Source organism: Microtus ochrogaster, unplaced genomic scaffold (genome assembly GCF_000317375.1).
Source record: "Microtus ochrogaster isolate Prairie Vole_2 unplaced genomic scaffold, MicOch1.0 UNK42, whole genome shotgun sequence".
Classification (NCBI taxonomy): Eukaryota; Metazoa; Chordata; class Mammalia; order Rodentia; family Cricetidae; genus Microtus; species Microtus ochrogaster.
The window spans coordinates 257,212-278,611 of record NW_004949140.1 but is presented as its reverse complement, the minus strand read 5'-3'; the positions used below and the strand labels follow the sequence as shown (position 1 = coordinate 278,611).

Sequence of the window (21,400 nt, the reverse complement as noted above, 5' to 3'; positions counted from 1 at the left end):
AGAAAGAAAGAAAGAAAGAATAGAGAAAGGAAGTAAGAGAGATAAATCTTTCATATGCTACCACTATGTTGCCATGTGACAAAATCTCAGCCCTGTCCCCAGTCTGGGTTCCAGTCTTTTTTCCTGTAAAAGGGGAAGGTTGGAAGAACAACAGAGGGTCTTTTTGTCTGGGAAGGGTGGTTTGGCTTAGTTTTGAGATGAGCTCTACTTCAGCCTCCCGAGTGCTGGAACTTCTAGGCATCCACCAATAGCATTTGCTTATAGCACATTTATGTGCTCTCTGCCAAGATGGCCATGAATAAATATACAGTTTCTTTTCTTTTATGTAGTGTTGCGGATGGAACAAAGGGCCTCACACATTTGAGGCAAGCGCTCAACTACTGAGGCCTACCCTCAACCTCCATAGGTTCTATTTATTCCTTACAGCAAGTTTATAAGGTAGACACTGTAGAGTTTTTTTTCATTTTAGTGCTGGGAATGGAGTCCAGGGACTCAAGTCCACCAGGTTAAACAAGAGCTCTACCCCTGGCTGTGCACGGTGACACCAAGAAGCAGAGGCAGGCAGATCAGAACTAGTTCCAGGACAGGCTGCGCTACAAAATAAAAACCTGTCTCAAAAAAAAAAAAAAAAAAAAAAAAAAAAGCTCTAACCCTAAACTGTAACCCAGTGAGCCCCTAGACACAATTCACCCTTAATTTATATAGTCAGGTTAACCAAGTCATCCACTAGCTTCATGAATTTGCAAGTTCCTCCTCCTGCTCTCTGGACCCAGGTTTCCTCCTTTCTATGCTGTAGAGGAAATGACTGTCCAAGGTCACAAACTAATCCACAGCAGAGCCAGTATTTTCATCGAGGCAGGCAAGTAGCCAATGCTTTGAACCAATACACTCTAGTGAAGCCACAAGCATGACCTATTGGTTCATTTAGTCGCTCAACAAGTATTTACAAAGCCTCTGTCTGATCACAGCCAGATACAATTACAGTGGCTGAAATCACAGCAAAGAACAAGATGGCCACAGTCCGCGTTCGCTTGGAGAGAGGTCTCTCTCAGCTGTAAATGGTGGAACAAGCCAAGAGAAAATGCCGCTGAGTTCGACAGGGAGGTGTCCAAAAGGAAACACTCCAGGAACTAGAGTTGGCCATGGGAGTCTGGAGAGGGACAAGGTCATGCCTGGCTATGCGACCTTGTCCTTTCTCTTTCCTGTTCTTGCTGGGACCTGAGAGACTGTGGTGCATTTCAGCTAGCACATGCAGCTTCCTGTGCCTCTTCCCCAACTCTTGTTCTGTGACATCAATAGCTTAAAACTAGCTACGGTGGAAATAACGACACTGTGCAAATCGGTGGATGCCACAAACCATGGGACTGTTTTCTCCCGTGGTGCCGTGTTAGCCAGTGACCGACCACTATGGCCACTTAAGGCTAACACCTGCCTTTCCCAGAAATAGAGGAATGGAACATTAGCCTGACCTTCATAGACTACTAGCTACCCTTTGCATACCTCTTGCAGTAAAGCCTCAATTCTGCTTGTCCTGAGTGTGTTTTCCAAGTTCAACAGAGCCCAGTTGAGCCTGGAATCCTGAGCAGCTTCAAAGTAAATATTATCATTATGAGCCGTGTTCTTCATGGCCATTAGCACTGCCAGCACATTTAGAGGGGTAAAGGCTCTTTGGGGCTCTTTCCCCACAGTACAAAGCACCAGGTCCCAGAACATTGGTATTACCTGCACAGGTTTCTCTCTCTCTCTCTCTCTCTCTCTCTCTCTCATTGTTTTTTGTTTGTTTCAAGACAGGGTTTCTCTGTGTAACAGCCCTAGGTATCCTGGAACTAGCTCTTGTGATGTAGGTGGGTCTTCTTTCAATGTGTTGCTTTCATTGGTTAATTAATAAAGAAACTTGGCCTGAACATAGGTGGGTGGAATAGACAAAACAGAATGCTGGGAAGAAGGGAAGTGAGGCAGTTGCCATGCCTCTCCTCTCTGAGACAGAAACAGGTTAAGATCTTTCCTGGTAAGCCACCATCTCATGGTGCTACATAGATTACTAAATACGGGTTAAAGTAAGATGTGAAAATTAGCCAATAAGAGGCTGAAACTAATGGGCCAAGCAGTGTTTAAATGAATACAGTTTCTGTGTAATTATTTTGGGTAAAGCTAGCTGGTGGCCGGGAGCTGGGCAGCAGGAAGTGGCCCGCAGCTCCTTCTACACTCTTGTAGACCAGGCTCGCCTCGAACTCACAGAGATCCACCTACCTCTGCTTCCCAAGTGCTGGAATTAAAGGCGTGTGCCACCACAACCCACAACCTGGCCTCAGGTTTTTCTTTTGAGGCCTCCTATAAGGATGTTTACAGTCACAGGGTACTCAAAATCTCCAAAGCTAAGGGGTTGGGATATGATTTTTGATGGGGTAAGGATGAGGGAATGTTACCTTGCTTGGTAACTACTGTCAACCTTAGAGAATCTATGAGACTGAGGTCACATCTTTATGCTTAGCTCAAAGTCATAATAATCATGGATGGAAATTATTGGCACAGTCAATTTATTGCACTCTAATTTAGGTTCTGGATTCATAAAAATTCTCTTTCCCTCCTCTCTCAATTTCAACAAACACACATGCACTTAGGCCCACATAAATGTACAACACTCTGCTGGGTGTGGGCATAAGATCAGCAGGGCAGCATCAAGATAGACAATAATGTTAAAAAAAAAAAAACCTGCCCTAGCTCTCCAAGTAGCTCTCAAGGCTAGCACTGCCATAATTTGATGCTAAAAATACTTCAGGTAAACAATTTCTGGAACCAAACAGAAGCATTTTCAAACAGTCACCAAGGAGGTAAATGTGACAGTCACATAGATGTACTAGGCATAAGAACACAGTCTCTAAAATTCCTGCAGGAGTAATGATCACCTTCAGTAACCTCACCGTGGACTCTTGGCCAAGTCCTTGACAGTTCACAGCACTATAGCTGGGCTGAGATGGCAGTCTCAGAGTCACTTGTGACCTTGATGCAAGTTGAGGGTTCCCTGAGCCATGGCAAGGTTATGAATACAGCAAGAGAATGGGATGCACACACTGTAGGCGTCTTTTGACCCAGTATAGGGACTGGTTTATCTAATGGGCCTATCTATGGGCATTACAGGAGGGCAGCCATTTCCTCGAGCTTGAGAAGCGAGAATGAAAAGATCTCTGACTCCTTGGGGATGAAAGGGTCTTTGTTTCTTCCCTCCCTTCCCTTCTGAGAGAGCCTGCCCCAGCCCCTTCAGCAGCTTCATGCCATCAGGTGCATGTATGCAGAAGTGCTGCAGACAGCAAGAAATACCCTGGTGGGAACGTGAGTTGACTAGCCCACTCACTTCGTCTTGATCATGGCTGCCTCAGCCTGCGGGCCCCGAGGACTCTTAAGATTCCTATGAGACATTTCCCTACACTTTGTGTCATTCTGAGTCACAGGGCTTTGTCAGTCCAGTCTATTGCTCTAGTATGAAAGGTTGCTTATGGTGGGTTTGTCATTTTGCTTTCATCTCCATTTCAGCACAGGTCATAAGGCATTCTGGGAGGAATGCCAAGGGAATCTGGTATGTGTGTGCACTGGGATATTTCAGTCATCAAATATTGTGTGAAATAAGTTGGCCATTAGCCAAAGATTGATCTTGTTAGCTAAACAGAAATTTGGTAGTGCCAATATTAGACGTGATGACATTTGTTCTTGAGGTTGATACCCTGTCTCGCATTTATTTTCTATCCCTGTCCTAATTAACACCTAAACATGACTGCGAGTTAGACTTGGCAACCTCTGTGTAGACTCTAAGGCCTCTGATGTGTAATTCCACAAAGCACATATTTTTGTCTCATAGGCTCCAAAGCTGATACATGGGAATGAGTCACTTTTGCTAGTGAGTGAGCCTCGCTGACTGCCTGTCACCCATATTTAGAAGTGACCTTATTGCTCTGTTTGTCCTTACAAGTACAGTGAATTCCCTACAGGGAGTGACCTGGTAAAGAGTACTGGAAATAGAGGAGAAAAAAAAAAACAAGAAAATGAATGACTTCAAAAAAATTTTGTTGGGTGGTGGTGGCGCACACCTTTAATCCAGCACTCGGGACGCAGAGGCAGGTGGATCTCTGTGAGTTCGAGACCAGCCTGGTCTACAAGAGCTAGTTCCAGGACAGGCTACAAAGCTACACAGAGAAACCCTGTCTCGAAAAACCAAAAAAAAAATTTTTTTGAAGATCTTTATTTATTTGTTTGTTTATTCAAGACAAGGTCTCATCATGCAACCAATCTTAGACTCAAATTCACAATCCTCTTCCTTTGGCCTCTTAAGTGCTGGGGTTATAGATCTATACCACCACCTCCAGCAGAAAAAAGAAATTTTCAGTGCATCAAACAGTAAAGCATATAATTCAGTGGTAGTTTGAATCGATGATGTGAACGAGTTCCCTAGATGCTCTATACAAAAATAAGAGAAGGAAATTACCAGAAGCCTGCAAGTGTTCCAGCCAGTGTGAAAATGGGCTTTATTATGGTATTTATGCGACCATTATGGTTCAGAAGGAGGTCGGTGAAAATATGCAGGTATACTTCTCTTTCACTGTGGGGTGAAAATTACATGTTACCACTGTGTTTGTAAATTGGGGATTTTTAAGGTTGCAAAACACATTCTTAAAGAATGACAAGGTACTATTGTCCCTCATGTTTGTTTGATGGTACTCAATGGTTTCTAAAGCACTTTCGTGGTCTCAGGGGCTGTTGCTGACAGTGCTTAGAGGCAGTGGGAGGAACAAGAGGTCAGCCAGGCCTATAGCTCTGCTTTATGGCCCTGCCAGTTCTTCCATGTTGCCTCAGGTAAGTCCCTTGTCCCCCTCAATTCTCCTCCCCGTGAGCATGAGGATACTATTCTTAGGCTTCACTGTGCAGCCTGGGGACCAGAAGAACTAACGTGAGAACCTGTTGAAAAGTCTAGCAAATGCTTCCTGTGGGCTCAATGCATTCGTTCACTTCACAAATATTATGACTCTGCTGTGCTGTGATGGCCACATCAAGTGGGCTAAAACAATGCCTCCCCATACAGGTATGCTGGTGTGTGACCGTGACCCCGACACTCGGGAAGCTAAGGTAGGAGGACTGAGAATTAAGGGCTAGCTTGGGAGACTTGTTGAGGTCCATGCTAGCCTAGGCCACATAATGAGACTCTGTCTTAAACCATAACAAAATAAAGGCCAGCAGGCAGAGATACAGGTAGGGGAATAAAAGATCTTTGTTCACAGCTGTGTGATTCCTACACTGGCATTCCAACTGTACCAAGCCCACACAACCTGCAGAGACCCGGCCGACTACCCGCCACTGAAGGCGGGCATCTTTTTCCTCAGCCATCACCTCCCTCCTAGTTCTGTCCTGGTTGTCATCTTCTGCCGTCAAAAAGGACCTGACAGCAGCAACCGAGCCAGCCAGCCCCCTTTAACAAAATTTTCCACTGAGTCTCACAAAGCTCTGTTTTTCCCCCAAGGTATGGCCTCCGATTCTGGTCTGGGCAGAGGGGGAAAAAAAGTAATTGCAGCTGGCCGCTTACAAAAATAAACAAAGGGATAAGAGGAGGAGGAGGGGTGAGTCTGCTACTAGACGAGAATGACACATTATTTAACCTAATTACCTGCAAAGCCACATCGAGCCATTAAGGACCTATATCCTGTAATAGAGTTTCCTGCCATGGAAATACTCACCCACACACAGGATGTTGAAGCAGAAGCCCTGGCTGACTGACTTATTCACCAGCTGGTCAGGCAAGCTGTCAAACCCCACATGTCCAGCCAGGGGGACAGTTCGGCAACCTTCGCCCTGATTTGGAAAGGGAGGGAGGAGAGAAGATGACAGTGTGCTTAAAAGCCATTTGGGTCTCTACACTCCATCCACACACACTCTGTCCTGTGTCAGGAAGTAACAACCACAAAGGCCTAATGTGTCATCTCTTCCCTCAACCACACCCCCAACACACACACACACACACACACACACACACACACACACACACACACGCTTCAAAGCAACATAGCCCATCAGCTTAGAAATCATGGATGTTTGAGTCCAGGTATCCAGTAGGTTAAGGGATAAATACCACTGTACTTCTAGACTGAACAAAGGATGTGGGTAGCTTGCCCAGGCTGGCACTGGATATGGCAAACTTGGATGAAAGCTCAGCTTAATCATCTAGAGGCCAGGGAGCCTCGCTGAGACTCAGTTTCCTCGCACTTCTATCATATGAGACGGTGAGAAAATCTGTTTATCAATGCCTATAAGGAACTTAATATGTGTACACACATTCCATAGATATTCCAAAGCCCTGGGACATCAGTGAATCTTCTTTCTCGGACCCTTTGGAGACCTACCAAGGTGGTAAAGCAGCGAGGTTAAGAGCACAGATTTGGGCAGGCAAGGTGGCTCAGTGGGTAAATGTGCTTGCTGCCAAGACTAATGACGTCAGTTTGACACCTGGAACTCACACGGCGGAAGGAGAGAATCAGTTCCCGTAGGTTATCCTCTGACCTCCGCACTCGTGTGATACCAGCACACACGCACACACACGCGCACACACACACACGCACACACACACACACACACACACACACAATGTAAAAATAATTCTTAAAGTACAGACTTTTGAATCAGGCAACTCTGAGTCAGAGGCCAACTTCTGCAGTTCAACCTCTAACAAGCTGCTTAACCCTCAGTCTGTCCCTTACAAAGCCAGGAATTAGTAGTTAATGTGAGATTGTACAGGCCAATCCTCCTTAGGCGCACAGCAAGCACACTGCCTGGCACATGGAAGGCATCCAAACAGTAGCTGCTCTTATCGCATCACTATAAGGTTATCCTTGGGCCCCACACTGGCCCATCATCCAGTAAAACGCTGTAGCTCCCTCTAGCTTGAAGGGAGCTGTCCCTGGGCTTCCTCTGGTTCCCTTGACTCCACAGGGGTCAGCCAAGCCACTCCCAGCCCTGGAAAGCAGAGGGCCAAGGCTTCTTATAGTTAAATGGTTTTATAAACAAGGAGAGTCTCAAACTCAGGCAGACTTCCAAGGAACCAAGGGGAAGGACAAAAAGGGCCTGCGTGTAGTCAAGAAATATGCCAACTGCTAATGGTCACAGCCAAGGGTGGGGTGTCAGGAGAAGGGTGGGGAATGGAAGCTGGAGGCAGACGAGCTTCACAAGAATGATGGGCTATGGAAATAGGCAGAGATTCTGTGGGGTGAGGCAGCACCAAACTTTCCGTAACCAGCACGATGCCAAGAGCAACCCAAAAGGCCTTGGTTTGTGCCAGGAGGCCTGGACCAGCATCCTAGGCTGTGCCAGCAGGCAGCTCTTACACTAACTGGACCCGCTGCTCTTGACTTGGTGCAACCAGAATGGATGGGATGCCATGGTGGAGGAGCCACTCCGCCACGGATGTAGTCAGACAGTCCCTTCACCTAGTTGGGGGTCTCCCCGCTCCCATTCCTGCCATTAGATCCACTGAGAGCTTGTGATGGTGACTACCATCCGGCATATTCATTTGCCTCTCACTTTTCCCCACACAAACTTCCAGCCGAGCGCGCTCGACAGACCGCCACATGCTGCCGTTGAGTCCGGCTGATGCATTCCCTGCTCCTCACCTAGAGACGAGGATCTTCAAGAGGGATGCGCAGCACGTTGCTCCACACCCACTTCGCCCCTTTCCACTTCCCTTTTCCTAGTTCTCATTTTTCCTTTTCTGCTTTTAAAGCACAGAGTAGGCTGGAAGTTTACCGCCGCTGGTGCTCAGGCAAAGAGCCTTAAGAGCCAATATGCTCTCCCCAGGGAGCCTCCTACGTAGCAGGCTTCAAAATTGGGACAGACTCAGAGTTGAGGTTTCCTGAGCCATATTTTATCATCTCTCTCTCTGTCTCCAAATTCAGCATTGTGAGACTTCAAGTGCTCTGAAGTCCAAGGAATTCTCAATCTAAAGATAGCGGGGGGGGGGGGGGGGCGTAGCACCTTACCTTTAAATTTCACTTCACCGTGAAAGAATTGCCAAACATGGGGCCCAGGATGTAGTTCTGTTGGTAGCCTAGCACACACAAACCCTAGGTTTAACTCCTAGCGCCACAAAAATGGGGCAAGGCGGCAGACAACTCTCATGCCCAGATTCTACAACTAAGCTATACTCCCAAGCCCAGTTCCTGCCCCTTTTGAGTCTCAGTTGACTTTAACCAGCATTTTTTCTTTCTCAAGGTGTGTGGACGTCAGCCTGCCAGTTCGATCCCATTGGAGACATATCCTGCCCCTACTTTCTTGTTCTTTCCATCAGTCAGGCTGCAGACAGAATGAGCTTTACAACAATTCCTGCACGTGGAGCTGGCGAGATGGCCCAGTGGTTAGGAGCACTTGCTGGTCCTGTATAGGCTTGGTTCCCTACACTCATCATGGTTCCTAACTCCAGTTTCTGACCCCTGAGGGCACCAGGCACACACATGGGGAGTATACAAATCTGCAGGCAAAACTCTGATCACGTAGAATAAATCTAAGAAAAAATTAAATATTACATGGATCATGGCATTCCCTGCTCAAAACACCCCAAATTCCCTAAGCTCATTGTTTGTAAAGTAAAGGTTATGTTCTTCCTTTCCCTGTCTGGGGCTTTTTACATTGCTGTGGAAGATAATGGTGGGCATGTGGTAGGTGTTTGGTAAATTTTCACTTGTGGGCAGGATCTCAAGTAGCCCACACTTGTCTCAAACTCAATATATTGCAAAGAAGTTTTACTTACACTGTTGATCTCTCTGCCTCTACTTCCCAAATGCTTACATTAGTAGAAATTACCAGAAAACATAGAAATTAACAGGAAGAAAATAAAAATCATCTATCATATTCTCATTCTCCCAAGATGAGCAATATGTGCATGTACTTCCTGCCAGTCGGTACACCTTTATTTAGCAAAGCGGGCTTACCGTTACCTGTTCTTTTGCACAATCTGACTTAATACCCTGACACGCAGTGCAGATGTTTTCTTGAGGAATTAACTATACTTACAAATCACTAATTCCATTAGAACAGCATCTTTGTAAAGATCCATTTTATCTTGAAAGATGTGCACATGTGTGTGTCTGTTTATGGGTATCTACGCACAAATGCAAGTGCCCGCAGAGACAAGAAGGAGTTGAATCCCTTGAAGCCAGGGTTACAGGCAAGTGTGACCCATCTGATGTGGGTGTTGGGGATCAAATGCAGATCCTCTGCAAGAGTGGTATGGATATGAGCTTTTAACCACGGAGCCATCTCTCTGGGCTCCAAACCACTATTTTTATTGGCCATGTAGCATGCGCATGAAGGAGTCTGCCACCTATCCCTAATATAACTTCTACTGCTGGACATTTAGTGTTATCTCCAGATTTTCTACATAAAGAACAACAACAAAACAAAATAAACAACAGGTTTTTTTTGTAGGGTTGAAAATGTCTCTATTTCCTAAAATTGAAGCCTGCTGGAGCAAAGGGTTCATATTTCTTTTACATCTTTTTGTTTGTTTGTTTGTGACAGCACGCATGCCACAGTACCTGTGTGGGGGTCAAGAAACAATCAGCAAGAGTTGGCTGCATCCTTCTATGTGGGTCTTTGGGGCCAAACTCAAGTTTTCAGGCTTGGTAGTGGTACCTTTACCACCCCCCCCCACCCTTTTACCCCACCCCTGCCATCTTGCTAGCTCCAAAGGCTCAGACATTTTAAACACTGGTAGATCACTTAATGATGGAGAAAGGTCATTGGTTAATTATAATAAAGAAACTGCTTGGCCCTCATAGGTTAAAACATAGGTGGGAGGAGTAAACAGAACAGAATGCTGGGAGGAAGAGGAAGTGAGCTCAGAGGCCATGCTCCCCTCTCCCGGCCAGATGCCATGAAGCAAGCCGCCAGGATGGATGTAGGCTAGAATCTTCCCGGTAAGCGCACCTTGGGGTGCTACACACATTATTAGAAATGGGCTAGTCCAGGTGTGAGAGTTAGCCAAGAAGAGGCTAGATATAATGGGCCAAGCAGTGTTTAAAAGAATACAGTTTGTGTGTTGTTATTTCGGGTAAAGCTAGCCGGTGGTGGAAGCTGGGTGGTGGAATGCAACCCGCAGCTCCCACAACAACTTAGCAGAGGACAGTACTAACGTGTGTTTCTACCACTACTGTGTCTATGTTTGCGTACCCATGAAGCATCATGGGCCTTTATCTACTGGGAACTGATTCCTTGGAAGATGGTATCACATTCTTTAATCTGCATTTTATTGATGACAGTGAACATGTTAAAGGCTTTCAACTGTGTGTGTGCAATGTGTATGTAATTCATCTAAACTAAAGGTATTTAAGGCTGAGAGAAACTTTAGGAGTGACAGATGTCAAATTGGATGTGCTGTCTGAGAGGCAGTAGAGGGAAGGGAAAGCTAAAGAATGAATATTGGAAACACCCACAGAACATGGGAAGGTAAAGGGGATTTTACCAAGAAGGGTAAATATTCAGAAAAGTAAAAGATGACCCACTTCCTGTCATCTGAGGCAAAAAATAAAACACTAAGAATTACAGAGAAGGAACGACAGATTTGCATTTAGTGATGTCACCGGTGACTTGGGGTGTTTATTTCTTTTGTGTCTTTTACCCAGTGCCCACTCTACCTAAATAAACTAGAGAACCTGGAGTCTTTGGACATGGGATGTTTGGTGTGTTTTTCTTGCTATTTACTAGGTTGAAGGAGTCAGATTTTTGTCTCAATCTCTGTGGTTAAGAAAGCATCCAAAAACATCTGTACAGTTTTTGATTTAGGAAATTCTGTCTGGAGGGTACCTGTCTTGCTTTGATCTTAAATCAAGATCATCCCTGTTCAGAGAAAAATATGTGGATGCAAATTCCAGACAGAACACTGGGCTAATTGTTCACTGACCCTAAGACAAGCCCTCAAAGTGTCTTCCCCTCTCTCTTACAGCACCGCTGGTGCCTTATCTCTTTAGTCCTTCTCCTTAAGGTGGTATAATTAATTGAGATCCTAATTACTCTGATTGCAGTTAATTGAATGTTCACTTGACTACAGTGTGCGGAAGAGGAGATGGAAGTAGAAACCTGGCCCAGCACATCTAACACTGAAACCTTACCTTGCTATCCTGACTAGCAGGTAGCACCGTGTTCATGACCGCAAATCACTAAAATCATCAATCTACCACAGACCCGCAACCACCTCTGTTCAGTGGAATTTCACACAGTTGTACAAAGATTCCTGTACGAGGGAATACATTAAAGCATTGTTTACGGGAATGAAAAACTAGAAACTCCTTAAATGCTGGACAACTGAAAAATAATCAACACGCATAGTCTGGACCAATCTCTAGCCAGAATGCAGCAGGTCCATACGTACTGATGTGAATACCTGCAAGACATAGAATAAGACAGAAAACAATAGTTGTGGGATGCTATGCATAATGAATCCCTGTACGTACAAAAGGTCTGTGTATGTATGTGTATGATGAGACCTAGACAGATGCATGAAAAGACACCAAACCAGCCGGGCGATGGTGGTGCACGCCTTTAATCCCAGCACTCGGGAGGCAGAGGCAGGCGGATCTCTGTGAGTTCGAGACCAGCCTGGTCTACAGAGCTAGTTCCAGGACAAGCTCCAAAAAAGCCACAGAGAAACCCTGTCTCGAAAAACCAAAAAAAAAGAAAAGAAAAGAAAAGACACCAAACCAAAAGATACCAGTAGTTACCTCAGGGATAGGAAGTAGAAACCAAGGGCCTAATCAGAGGTGTAGTCAGCTTTGGTAGTGTTTGATTCTTTTCTAAACAGATGAACTCACATGTTACCTGCAATCATTTATGGGTATTTTTCATAAGAAAAGGAAAGCCCTGCTCATTCGCCTTCAGAGTAGGGTAATTAGGTTATAGTCTGTGAGGCGCTAAAGGAAGGCAAAATGAAAAGGTGCTCCTGAGAACTGAGAGCCCCCACTTCCCTCCTCCCAATTCCATTTCCTGTTTGCTCCTCATCTGCAGTCACCTGTGGTTTTCAAATACGTTATACCGGATTTTGTAGCAGAGGCAGAAACGCTGCTCTTGTTCTCTTCCGCCTTCTCTCAAGGACACACCAATTTCAGTTTTTGATTGCATATATATATATATACAGTACCTATTAAGAACAATGAGTTATGGCACTTCGAGCTGTGTATCTTTCTCCTGTTTCCGTTTTTTTTTTGGGGGGGGGGTGGAGGAAGTAATGAGTCCCAGGAACACCCAATAGGAGGACAGCTGTCCTCCACTGCCCACTGCCTTTCCAACATCCAGGGCAGAGAAAGCAAGTTAAGTGGGCCCACCTGTGTCAATAGAGAATTTCCTGTCTCTGTTCAAACCCAAGGTAGCTAAGTTAGCGCGTGTCATCCTCAAGGATGAGGAGGAAACGCCTGGGACTCATGACCTGTGACTTGGCTTTCCCTTAACTTCTCCTCTGGTCTTCTGCACTCAAATGCGATTCTCAACAGCCTCTTTGAGCACTTAGTGGCGGCCGTCATTCTGGCACTGCGAAAGTGCCGGTCCCCTAGACTTTCAAAGCCGATTCACCTATCCAATGACATATGATGGAATATTAAGCAACTAATGAAAATATGTCCTAAGAGTGCTTAATAGCATGAGGAAATATTTGCCAAAAACTGTTATATAAAGCAAAACAAAACAAAACACTTACATACATGAGAGCATCCCAGTGAGCAGTGTTAACAGGTTACTTTGGTGGTAGCTTTTCTGTTGTCCTTTTTTTTTTCTAGAATAGGCATACTTTAGTTTTATAATCTGGAAAAAATGTTTTGTTTTGAAAAAAGACTCTATGATGATACATTCCTACGCAGGAAAGTGGCCTCAGATATTTCAGAAAAATGTTCAACTTCAACCAGAAAGTGCTTCACACACAGAGATAATCAGCAAGTTTGGTTAAGGAAAGCCTTTAGCATCTGGGAAATTTTATTATATATAAGACATTTGTTTTTACCAACAATACAATAAATTCTTATTATCTTATTACTACATACAATACATAACTTACTATTAAACAGTACAGCATAATTATAGAGTCGTGTAAGCCAGAAGACAAATCCTAAGTCCCGAAGCATGGCAGAAACCCCATTTGTAGCCTTCAGTGTTGACAAAGGAATGGAAAGTACTATACCATCTGCCTCGAGAGCCAAAGAAGTCCAATAAGGGCCAAAATTTTAACAAGAAAAAAATGAAAACGAGGGTAGCCAAGACATCAGATGCCAGAAGTGTTCATGGGCTGATGGAGCAGGACTAAGAAAAGCCTTTTGCTATAATGTCCTGGGCTGGAAGAGAAAGTTAGGGAGCATTCTACGGAGGAACAAGGCTTGCCAAAGCTTCAGTGGGGAAGCAGTTTAGGGGACCTCGGGGAAACACAAAGGAGGCCATCTTTACTATCCAAGGATGAAAGCGCCTCGTTGGGAAAGCGGGTGGATGAAACTGATTTTAATACCAAAGATAAATCCCAAAGTGGCTTCTCGTTCTATAAAAGGATTCATAGCAGGACTCCATTAACTAGCCAGCTTCCCTAGTGCATTTGAAGTGGGAGTCCACAGACAAACATTGGGTTGTCATATGTCTTTTATCAAAAGTCAACAGCTATATATACCTCTGCAGACAGGCAATGTTCAAATGGGTGTTTCTACTTCACTTGCAGAAACCCTGCTGAGATAAAAGCGTAGGTTCCTTCTCCAAAACTCTTTCCTCACTCAGCTCAAGGCTGAAGGAGGGAAGGGGTGGTGCTCAGCTCTGCCACCTCATTCAGAAGCAGCAGCAGACAAGGACCTGACAGAATCGAGCCTGGAGAGCAAGGAGACATAAGGACAGCACAGCTTGAGGACTGGAAACTCCCTTAAAGATCACCTAACCCAAGGCCTCTTTCTGCAAAGGGAGAAATGGAGACCTCGGAGTGGGGAAAGGGACTCGTCCCCCGAGGCATTCAGTGATTTAGAAGCAGAGAATGATGCTAGGATCCAGGCAGACTGCTTCTCTCAGCTGGAAAAGCTGACTTAAATACCAGATGTATTTCTTCCTGCTGCTAAAATTCCAGGCCATGAGGCTCCTGGCTTAATGCAGGTAGGAGTGAAAAGGGATAAGGAAAATGAACTGGAAGCTTGTGGGCTTGCTGCGATTGCTTTGGCCAGCAGAAGGCAACCAAGGCAACCAATGCTCTGGAGGTCTGGGCTCCAGCTCTCTCCTCTCTTCTCTCCCCTCCCCCCACTTTTCTCTCCCCTTTCCTTCTCTCTCTTCTGACTCCAGCCTGATCTTAGGCTTGGCCAGCTGCCCAGCTCTACTCAAGAGCCCCAGAGCTAATGAGTCTACCTAACTCAACAAGCCATTGTCTAGGTAAAATATCTCCACTTCAGGCCAGGGGTGACCCCTGCTCTGGGTGGGTCAACGTTCCCACAAAAGCCACACATATTTCCTTCAAGTCAGGCAGTTTGACCAGTTTTCTAGGTGTTCTGGTCATTGTTACCTCCAATCTGGGTTTTTGGGATTTTTTTTTTTTTTTGGAAAGAAAAGGTTTACCCATAGGCCTCTGGGTGAATGCCCAACTACCCTCTGGGGAGCCTGAACTTGCCTCTGCCTCCATCTGGTCTCGTTTAATGGGGATCTGAAAAAAAAAAAGGCAGCTCTTGCTTCTGCGCCAGTGTTCAGAGGTGGGGGCCTCTTCTGTGAGAGGAAACTGAACACCACCTTGCACCTCATCAGGGCTGAGAGGAGAGCTCTGCTCTTGTTACCCCAGGGTCCTCGTTAGGGCTTTCAGAGAATCCTGGCAGGGATAACCGGAACCCTGAGGCTTGTCCCTGAGACAGCCTGGAAATCTTTCCCTGGTCACAGGAATGACCCAACTCCAGGGCCAGCTGCATAATCCAGCAGATGGTGATGGCTGTCCCTAGTGGGGAGACGCTGGAGGAGAGGCGAGGAGAATGTTAGTTCTCACTCTCCTGAGAATGTGGCCTCCTTCCTCTATGCAGGCAGCCCAGAAACCCACGGTTTCAAATCCCCGCAGCAGAAGCAGCCTCCTGCCAAACCAAGGAGGAAGGGGTCTGTGTTTCTAATTTATTCTGCACCCCCTCCAGTTGTTGCTTAAAATAATCCATCATTACATGGCTGGTGGCTCCAAGATTTTTATTTAAAGAAATATGGAAAGAGAGAGAGAGAAAAAAAAAAGAAAGAAAACCCACACAACCCGTGACTGTGCTATCTTGGATTTAAGCTGAGAATCTTTTTAACATCAGAGAGTCTCCACATCACTCAAGTCTGCTTTTCTCTGACCGCTTTGGGGATGTTGGCGGATGCAAGGAGAAGAGGGGGAAATGAGGACGTGCAGAATTTTTATTTCTTAGAAACACCTTGGAAAGGCTAGAACCTTTAAAGAGGGAGTCTGTGTAATCTGGTGGGTGGTTCATTGTTTATCCACTGATCAGCAATTACACTTTGGATTAAGTCTCTTGCTTGCTGCAGGTATAACATGAAGAGATCAGGAATTTGTTGGGGGAAGAAAATCAAACAGATGGAAGCATTTCCAGAGAGCTAAGCATGTTACATCTAGGCAAGGCTTTCTTCTTTTTGCTTCCTCCCCCTTCCTCCTCCCTCCCTTCCCCATCCCCTTTTCTTCTTTCCATGGGTCTCATGTGCAGTTTCAATGCACATACAAATCAGGGCTTTCTCGACTGTTCCTGTTAATATTAAGGCATGGCTTTGACAATCTAGAAATCTCAGCAAGTCTGCAAACCAGGGCCATTTAATTTTATAATAGTGCTTTTCCCCCCAACAGACAAACTTTCCTAATTAGTTTTGTCCAAGTTAAAGCAATTGGGTTGTTCCCTTACAGAACACAAGGTGTAGGACCATATTAGTAACGAAGCCAGCAATTAATAGCATATTTATATCAGACACTCCACAAAGGAAATGCTATGCATCTGACTGCAGATCAAATTCTCATTGCATTCTACAAACCTATTAGTCTACGATAATGAAGTTTTGTAATAAATACACCACCAACACATTTCCTGCATTTAAAATGTCAAGAGGAAACTGGGCTCATTCCTGCCTCATCTGGCAGCTCTGAGAAGGGGCAGAGGTCCTCCGTGCTTTGGTCACCATTACATCCCCAGCACTTGGCACAGGACCTGGCAGAATTAGTGCCTGGTCAGTAAATGTTGAAGAATGAATGAAAACAGCAGTGGGTGAGTTGACAAAGGAACTGTTCCCAAGCAAGTGGCAGAAGTGTGATCTCACCCATCTTCACACCTACCCTTTTCCTGTCCAGAACCCCTCAGGAAGTCTCTCCTCTCGCTTCCAGCTTTCATCCATAGCTGAATTAGGTCCCCTAGAATGACTTCTCATGGCAGGCACTGGCTCTCCTCTTTAGCACTTAGGATAATGATAATTAAATAGGGATTTAAAAAACTTGATTATTGCAGGGCGGTGGTGCACGCCTTTAATCCCAGCATTTGGGAGGCAGAGGCAGGTGGATCTCTGTGAGTTCGAGGCCAGCCTGGTCTAGAAGAGCAAGTTCCAGGACAGGAATCAAAAGCTACCGGGAAACCCTGTCTTGAAAATCAAAAAAAACAAAAAACAAAAAAAACTTAATTATTGTGTAAGTGTGTGTGTTTCAGGATGCGGGGGTGGGGGGAGTCGCAGGCCACGGCATGTGTGCGGAGGTCAGAGGGTCGTGTTGAGTCTAGAAATCACCCTACAGGTCAGGCTTCCATGGTAAGTGGTTTTTGTTTCATTTTGTTTTTTCCCCACTGAGCCCTCTCAGCCCTACATAAAGATATGTGTCTGCTTTCACCATTGGACTGGGAACTCCATTAAAGGACGAGGTCTTTCAGCTGGCACTGTACACTCCTTTCATATTTTTTACACACAGGGTCTCACTATGTAGCTCTGGCTGTCTTGGAACTCACTCTGTAGATCAGGCTAGCCTCAGACTCACAGAGATGCACCTGCCTCTGTCTCTTGAGTGCTGGATTAAAGGTGTGCACCACCACACCCAGGCCCAGCTCCTCTAATGTTTTTGACAAATCTTAGAGGCAGTAAACAGTCGGGAAACTGTATAATAAATTACCCCCTATTCCCTTGACTTGGAATCAATAGTTTTTCACTGTTTGGGGCCGTATAAACTTAAGTCAGCACTATAGCCTAAGGTAGCTCTATGGGGTTTGGTTTTCTTTTTCTGGAGTACAATTATTACTTTTAGGGATTAAGGAAGAGCGTCAAGAGGAAAACCACAAGGTAACTGTTATCCAAAGCACCCCAGGCAGAAGTTCCAGACTAACCTCGGTTGACAGGTGAAAGTCTGTCTCAAAACAATTTTTGATTTTGGATAACAGTTGTGGATAACTGTTACTCCTATTGTAAGGCTGGAATGCAGAAGCAGGCTTCTCCTCAATGGCGGGTGGTAACTTGAGGACAGCTCCTCCAGGCCAATCCTGGCAAAGACAACTCTTGTAGTCCTTACAAGCTTTCATTAGAGGCAAGGGCTTAACGGACTATAACTGGAAAAGGCAGCGCTGTCTACATTGTGGGTGGGATTTGTTCAAGTTGGACTCAAGCGTGCTCTACTTTGGAAAGCACAGTCCTGACAGTCTGAACGGAAAATGCAATACTGAATGAAAGCTAATAGACAGAACTTTCGGTGACCGCGCTGTGCCTTCCTAGGTCACCCTGGATGAGTCAGTCATGCAGCCTCTCGAAACACAGAACAATGGCAGTCCAAGTCCCCTCACAGGTGGAAGCACCCCAAGGCTCTTCTAATACTTCTTGAATTCTATCTGTATCCACAGTTTGCATCTCCAACTAGGCTGGAAGTTGAAAAGTCATGAACGATAGCTGTTACTTTTCTGATACGGTTGATAAGGGCTGGCCATAGTGTTGTGCACATCAGTCAAACAGGTATTCATAGCAATGGTGGAGAAATAGTGTTGTCACCCAGAATCCTTTGTGGTGTTCATTCAGATGGGAGGCACCTGAGTTAGGAACTTCCAAGACGCATGCACACCCAAATGTAAGCCCTACACAATAACTCCTATGCCATTTTCCTAATGATAGTCTGCCACAGTGACCCTCCAGTGACTCTGTGAAGACACCCAGACATACACACCAAGACGCTACTTCCATGGCATCATGCCTCCGAGTCTACTAAGAACTTCTAAGCTTGCCACAGGTAGCCTGGCTCTCTAGTATTCTCTGCCCCAGTCCTAGATGCATATTCCTCTGAATAAACCAAAAGCAACCAGCCACTCAAAGTCTCCTGAGTTAATTCCAGCCTCCCCTGGTGAATTACAACCTCTTGCAGACTCAGAGGAAAGCAGAGAGAAATGACACATAAATAAGAGCTTCACTGGCTTGGGGGAAGGAGGCATGGAGAGTGACGTCAGTCTTCCCCAAAACCCATTTATCATGATAACAAAGTCTCAAGTGCTTGGGCCTCTTCCGAATTCTCCATGCAATTATGTTTTTCCGTATACAATGTGGTAAGGCCAGCCAGAAAAACTGGAAACTCCCAAAGCAAATCAAGAGACCCCCAAGCCACCCCTTACTGCACCCCTTTTGCTAAACAAAGGTGAAGCAGCCTTCTGAAATGTTCCCCTTGCCAGCACAGGCCTTGCAATCCTAATCCAGGAAAGGGAAAGTGGGGAGGGCAGGTCGATGCAAATTTATTATGACAAGAAGGAAAATCACTAGTGTCATTGGGGGGGGGGGTTCACTAAGGATAGAGCAAGTATAATCGGGGAAACGGATCCATCTCCTCAAAACCTACGGCATCTTTAAAATGCAGATAAGAAAATTGCCCTGGTTGTCCTCAAAATATTACAATATTACAATCTCTCCAATCCCAGCACCATCGAGAATAGTCTCTTCTCTGCCTCTCCTCTTCACATCGTGACTGCATGAAAAGCCGGCTCTGGGATGGGGCGTACAAGGGCTAGAGAAGGTCTCAAATAAATGACCCTGACCTTCCAAAGCCAGACAGGAAATTTCTTTATCTGGAGAGAAAATGCTATCCGATTCTGGATTCGGGTTTAGAAAACAAATCAATTGCAATTATACCAAATACCTAGAGGCTGCTTCCTTCTCCCGAGTTTCTACTGGCGTCGCATTGCACAGCCAGGTCTCTAAGGAAATGTGAGGTTACAAGGTTATCATTTTTCATCCGGTAGTATTCGGGGTAGTGGGCTATGCCTGCCCTACTTCGACCCCATTCTGCTTCAGCTTATGGTGCTGGTGGAATAGAAAAACTAGACTGTTCCCACAAATGGAAACATCTTCCTTTGTAACCAAACTTCTGATCTAAAAACAAACAAACACGGAGCCTCGGGTTCTTGGGTATGACTTCTCTGCACATCCTAGGCTGGAAAACTTTAGTTTTTAAAATGATTTTTTTTTTACCCAGAGTTGGTGCCACCAAATGAGAGGGAACACTGCTTCTGCAGGTCTCACGCTATTTTCCTTAGTCTCTCCAGAAAGATGTCAGCTCCAACAGGTTTGAGCACACTGAACCCAAGACCGACCCTCAGAAAACCACTCGGAAACGTGCCAAAATATACAGCCAGCCACCTACGGGCCGGGTGAAGTTCACCGCCCACTTCCACAGACGCACAAATTGGACCCTGCGGGACTCAGCACAAGTGGACACAGAGGCATTTGGACGCAGGAACACACACCATAGGTGAGCACAGAGAAACGGGCCGACTCCTTCAGGGTCACATAACCCTGCTACGGGGAAGGCGGAAGGGCGCCCATGCACATATATGAGCACACACTGATACACACACACAGAGGCAGTCACATATGTAATGCATATGGAGAAACCCTACTCCAGTCATTCATCTCCCCGCCCCCTCACCACACTCAACCTTTGGTCCCAGGCTACCCCCAGCTCCGCAACCCGCTTTCTGAGCAAGCTGGAGTCCCAGCAGGCATCTGTGCTCAGGGGTGCCGCCAAACTAAGGGGACAGGGACCCGAGGGCTAGGTACTCATGCGGCCATTCATTCGGCAACGCCCCAGCAGCGGGGCCACAGCTGCCGCAAGGGAGGTGGAGGCGCTCACTGCAGCTCTCTCCCTCTATGCAAGTTCAGCTGCCCGCCAGTAGGCTTTGCCACTTGCCCCCCACCCTCCTGCCACCACAGGTCTCCAGGACGTGCTGGGGACAGAGGGGACTAAGCTGCTGACCCCAGGGCAAAAGTCCCGCCTTGCCTCTGGTTCTGGATGCTACCCTGCTGCCCTCCTCGTGGTAGTGGTGGTGGCTGTGGCCAAGTCTGCTCAGCCGTCCCAAGCCCCCCACCTCACCTCCCAGGCTGGGGGCTGGTACCCAAGCCCTGCACTCACCACCTGGCGAGCTATATCGGCCGCTGCCATCGCTCCTTCGTCCGCCAGGGCTGCTACGGGTGCCTCCGCAATGGGAGCTGCTGCACAGGAAACAGAGGAGCTCCTCCGACAAAGAGAAGTGTTACACTTCGGGCGCGACCAAGTCTGGTGGGGGGAGGTGCCAGGGAGGGGCCCCCTCACCGCTGCTCCAACCCCAACCTCTTCTCTATCGCCCACCCCCTCGGAGTAGGGTGTGGGGAGGGGACGGATTGGCCGCGCTACCTTCCCCTAGGGCGAGCCCAGTTCCAGTTCTCTCTGCAACCCCAGCTTCGGCCTCCGTGAAGGGGGCGGGGGCTCCCCTCGGTGACCACGTCCTCCGCCCCCCCTCCCTGCCGCTACTGGGCTCCGTGGTACGTCCCGACCTCTGCTGAATTGTCACACACACACACACACACACACACACACACACACACCCCTGTTCTCCCTTATATCCCTGAGCCCCCAGACTGGAGGCTGGAAGGGAGTCCCTGCCCTTCCCCCGCTCTGCTCCCAAGCTGAGATCTGCAGTCCTCCCCTCTCTTTTCCCAGCCCCCATAACCTTTCATGCTCCCCACTGAGAACCCCAGGTACTTGGATGGGGGCACTGGCCTCTGGAGTCTCAATGCTTCACTGTAATCCATCCTAACTAACCAAGTTATCTTCTTGGCCCGGGAAGGTTGGGGCGCCGGGGCGGGGGGGGGGCAGCAGGGCAGGGGTTGCAGCACCTGCAGCGCCACCACATTCAAGCTCAGAAATGGAGCTTTAATGGGGGAGCCGCACTGCAGCCCCACAACTGACCTATTGCTTGTAGAGGACATCTTTCCTGTCCTGAGGTTCCCAAGCCTTGGTCGCAGGAGGCTGTAATTTCCGTGGAGCCTGGCTCCCTACTACTGTACCTAATAAGAACTGACCTCACTGGTTCCCCTCTGGTCCCTGCCCTCAGTGTGAGCAGGGTAAACAGGGAGGTAGAGCATTCAACCTTCT

General features: G+C 46.7%; 1 protein-coding gene across 2 annotated transcripts in view; it reads right to left on the bottom strand.

Annotated features, from left to right (window-relative positions):
• The window catches only part of Sept6 (septin 6), a 108,135-nt gene extending 87,305 nt beyond the window's left edge, over window positions 1–20,830 (bottom strand). For both annotated transcript variants that reach the window (XM_005368885.3, XM_026790140.1), the window contains exons 1-2: window positions 20,399–20,830; window positions 5,721–5,835 (exon numbers count right to left, since the gene is read on the bottom strand). In XM_005368885.3, the coding sequence (XP_005368942.1) occupies window positions 5,721–5,835; window positions 20,399–20,428 (145 nt within the window). In that variant the 5' untranslated portion in view covers window positions 20,429–20,830. The remainder of the gene's footprint in view (window positions 1–5,720; window positions 5,836–20,398) is intronic.
• Between the last annotated feature and the right edge of the window lie 570 nt (window positions 20,831–21,400).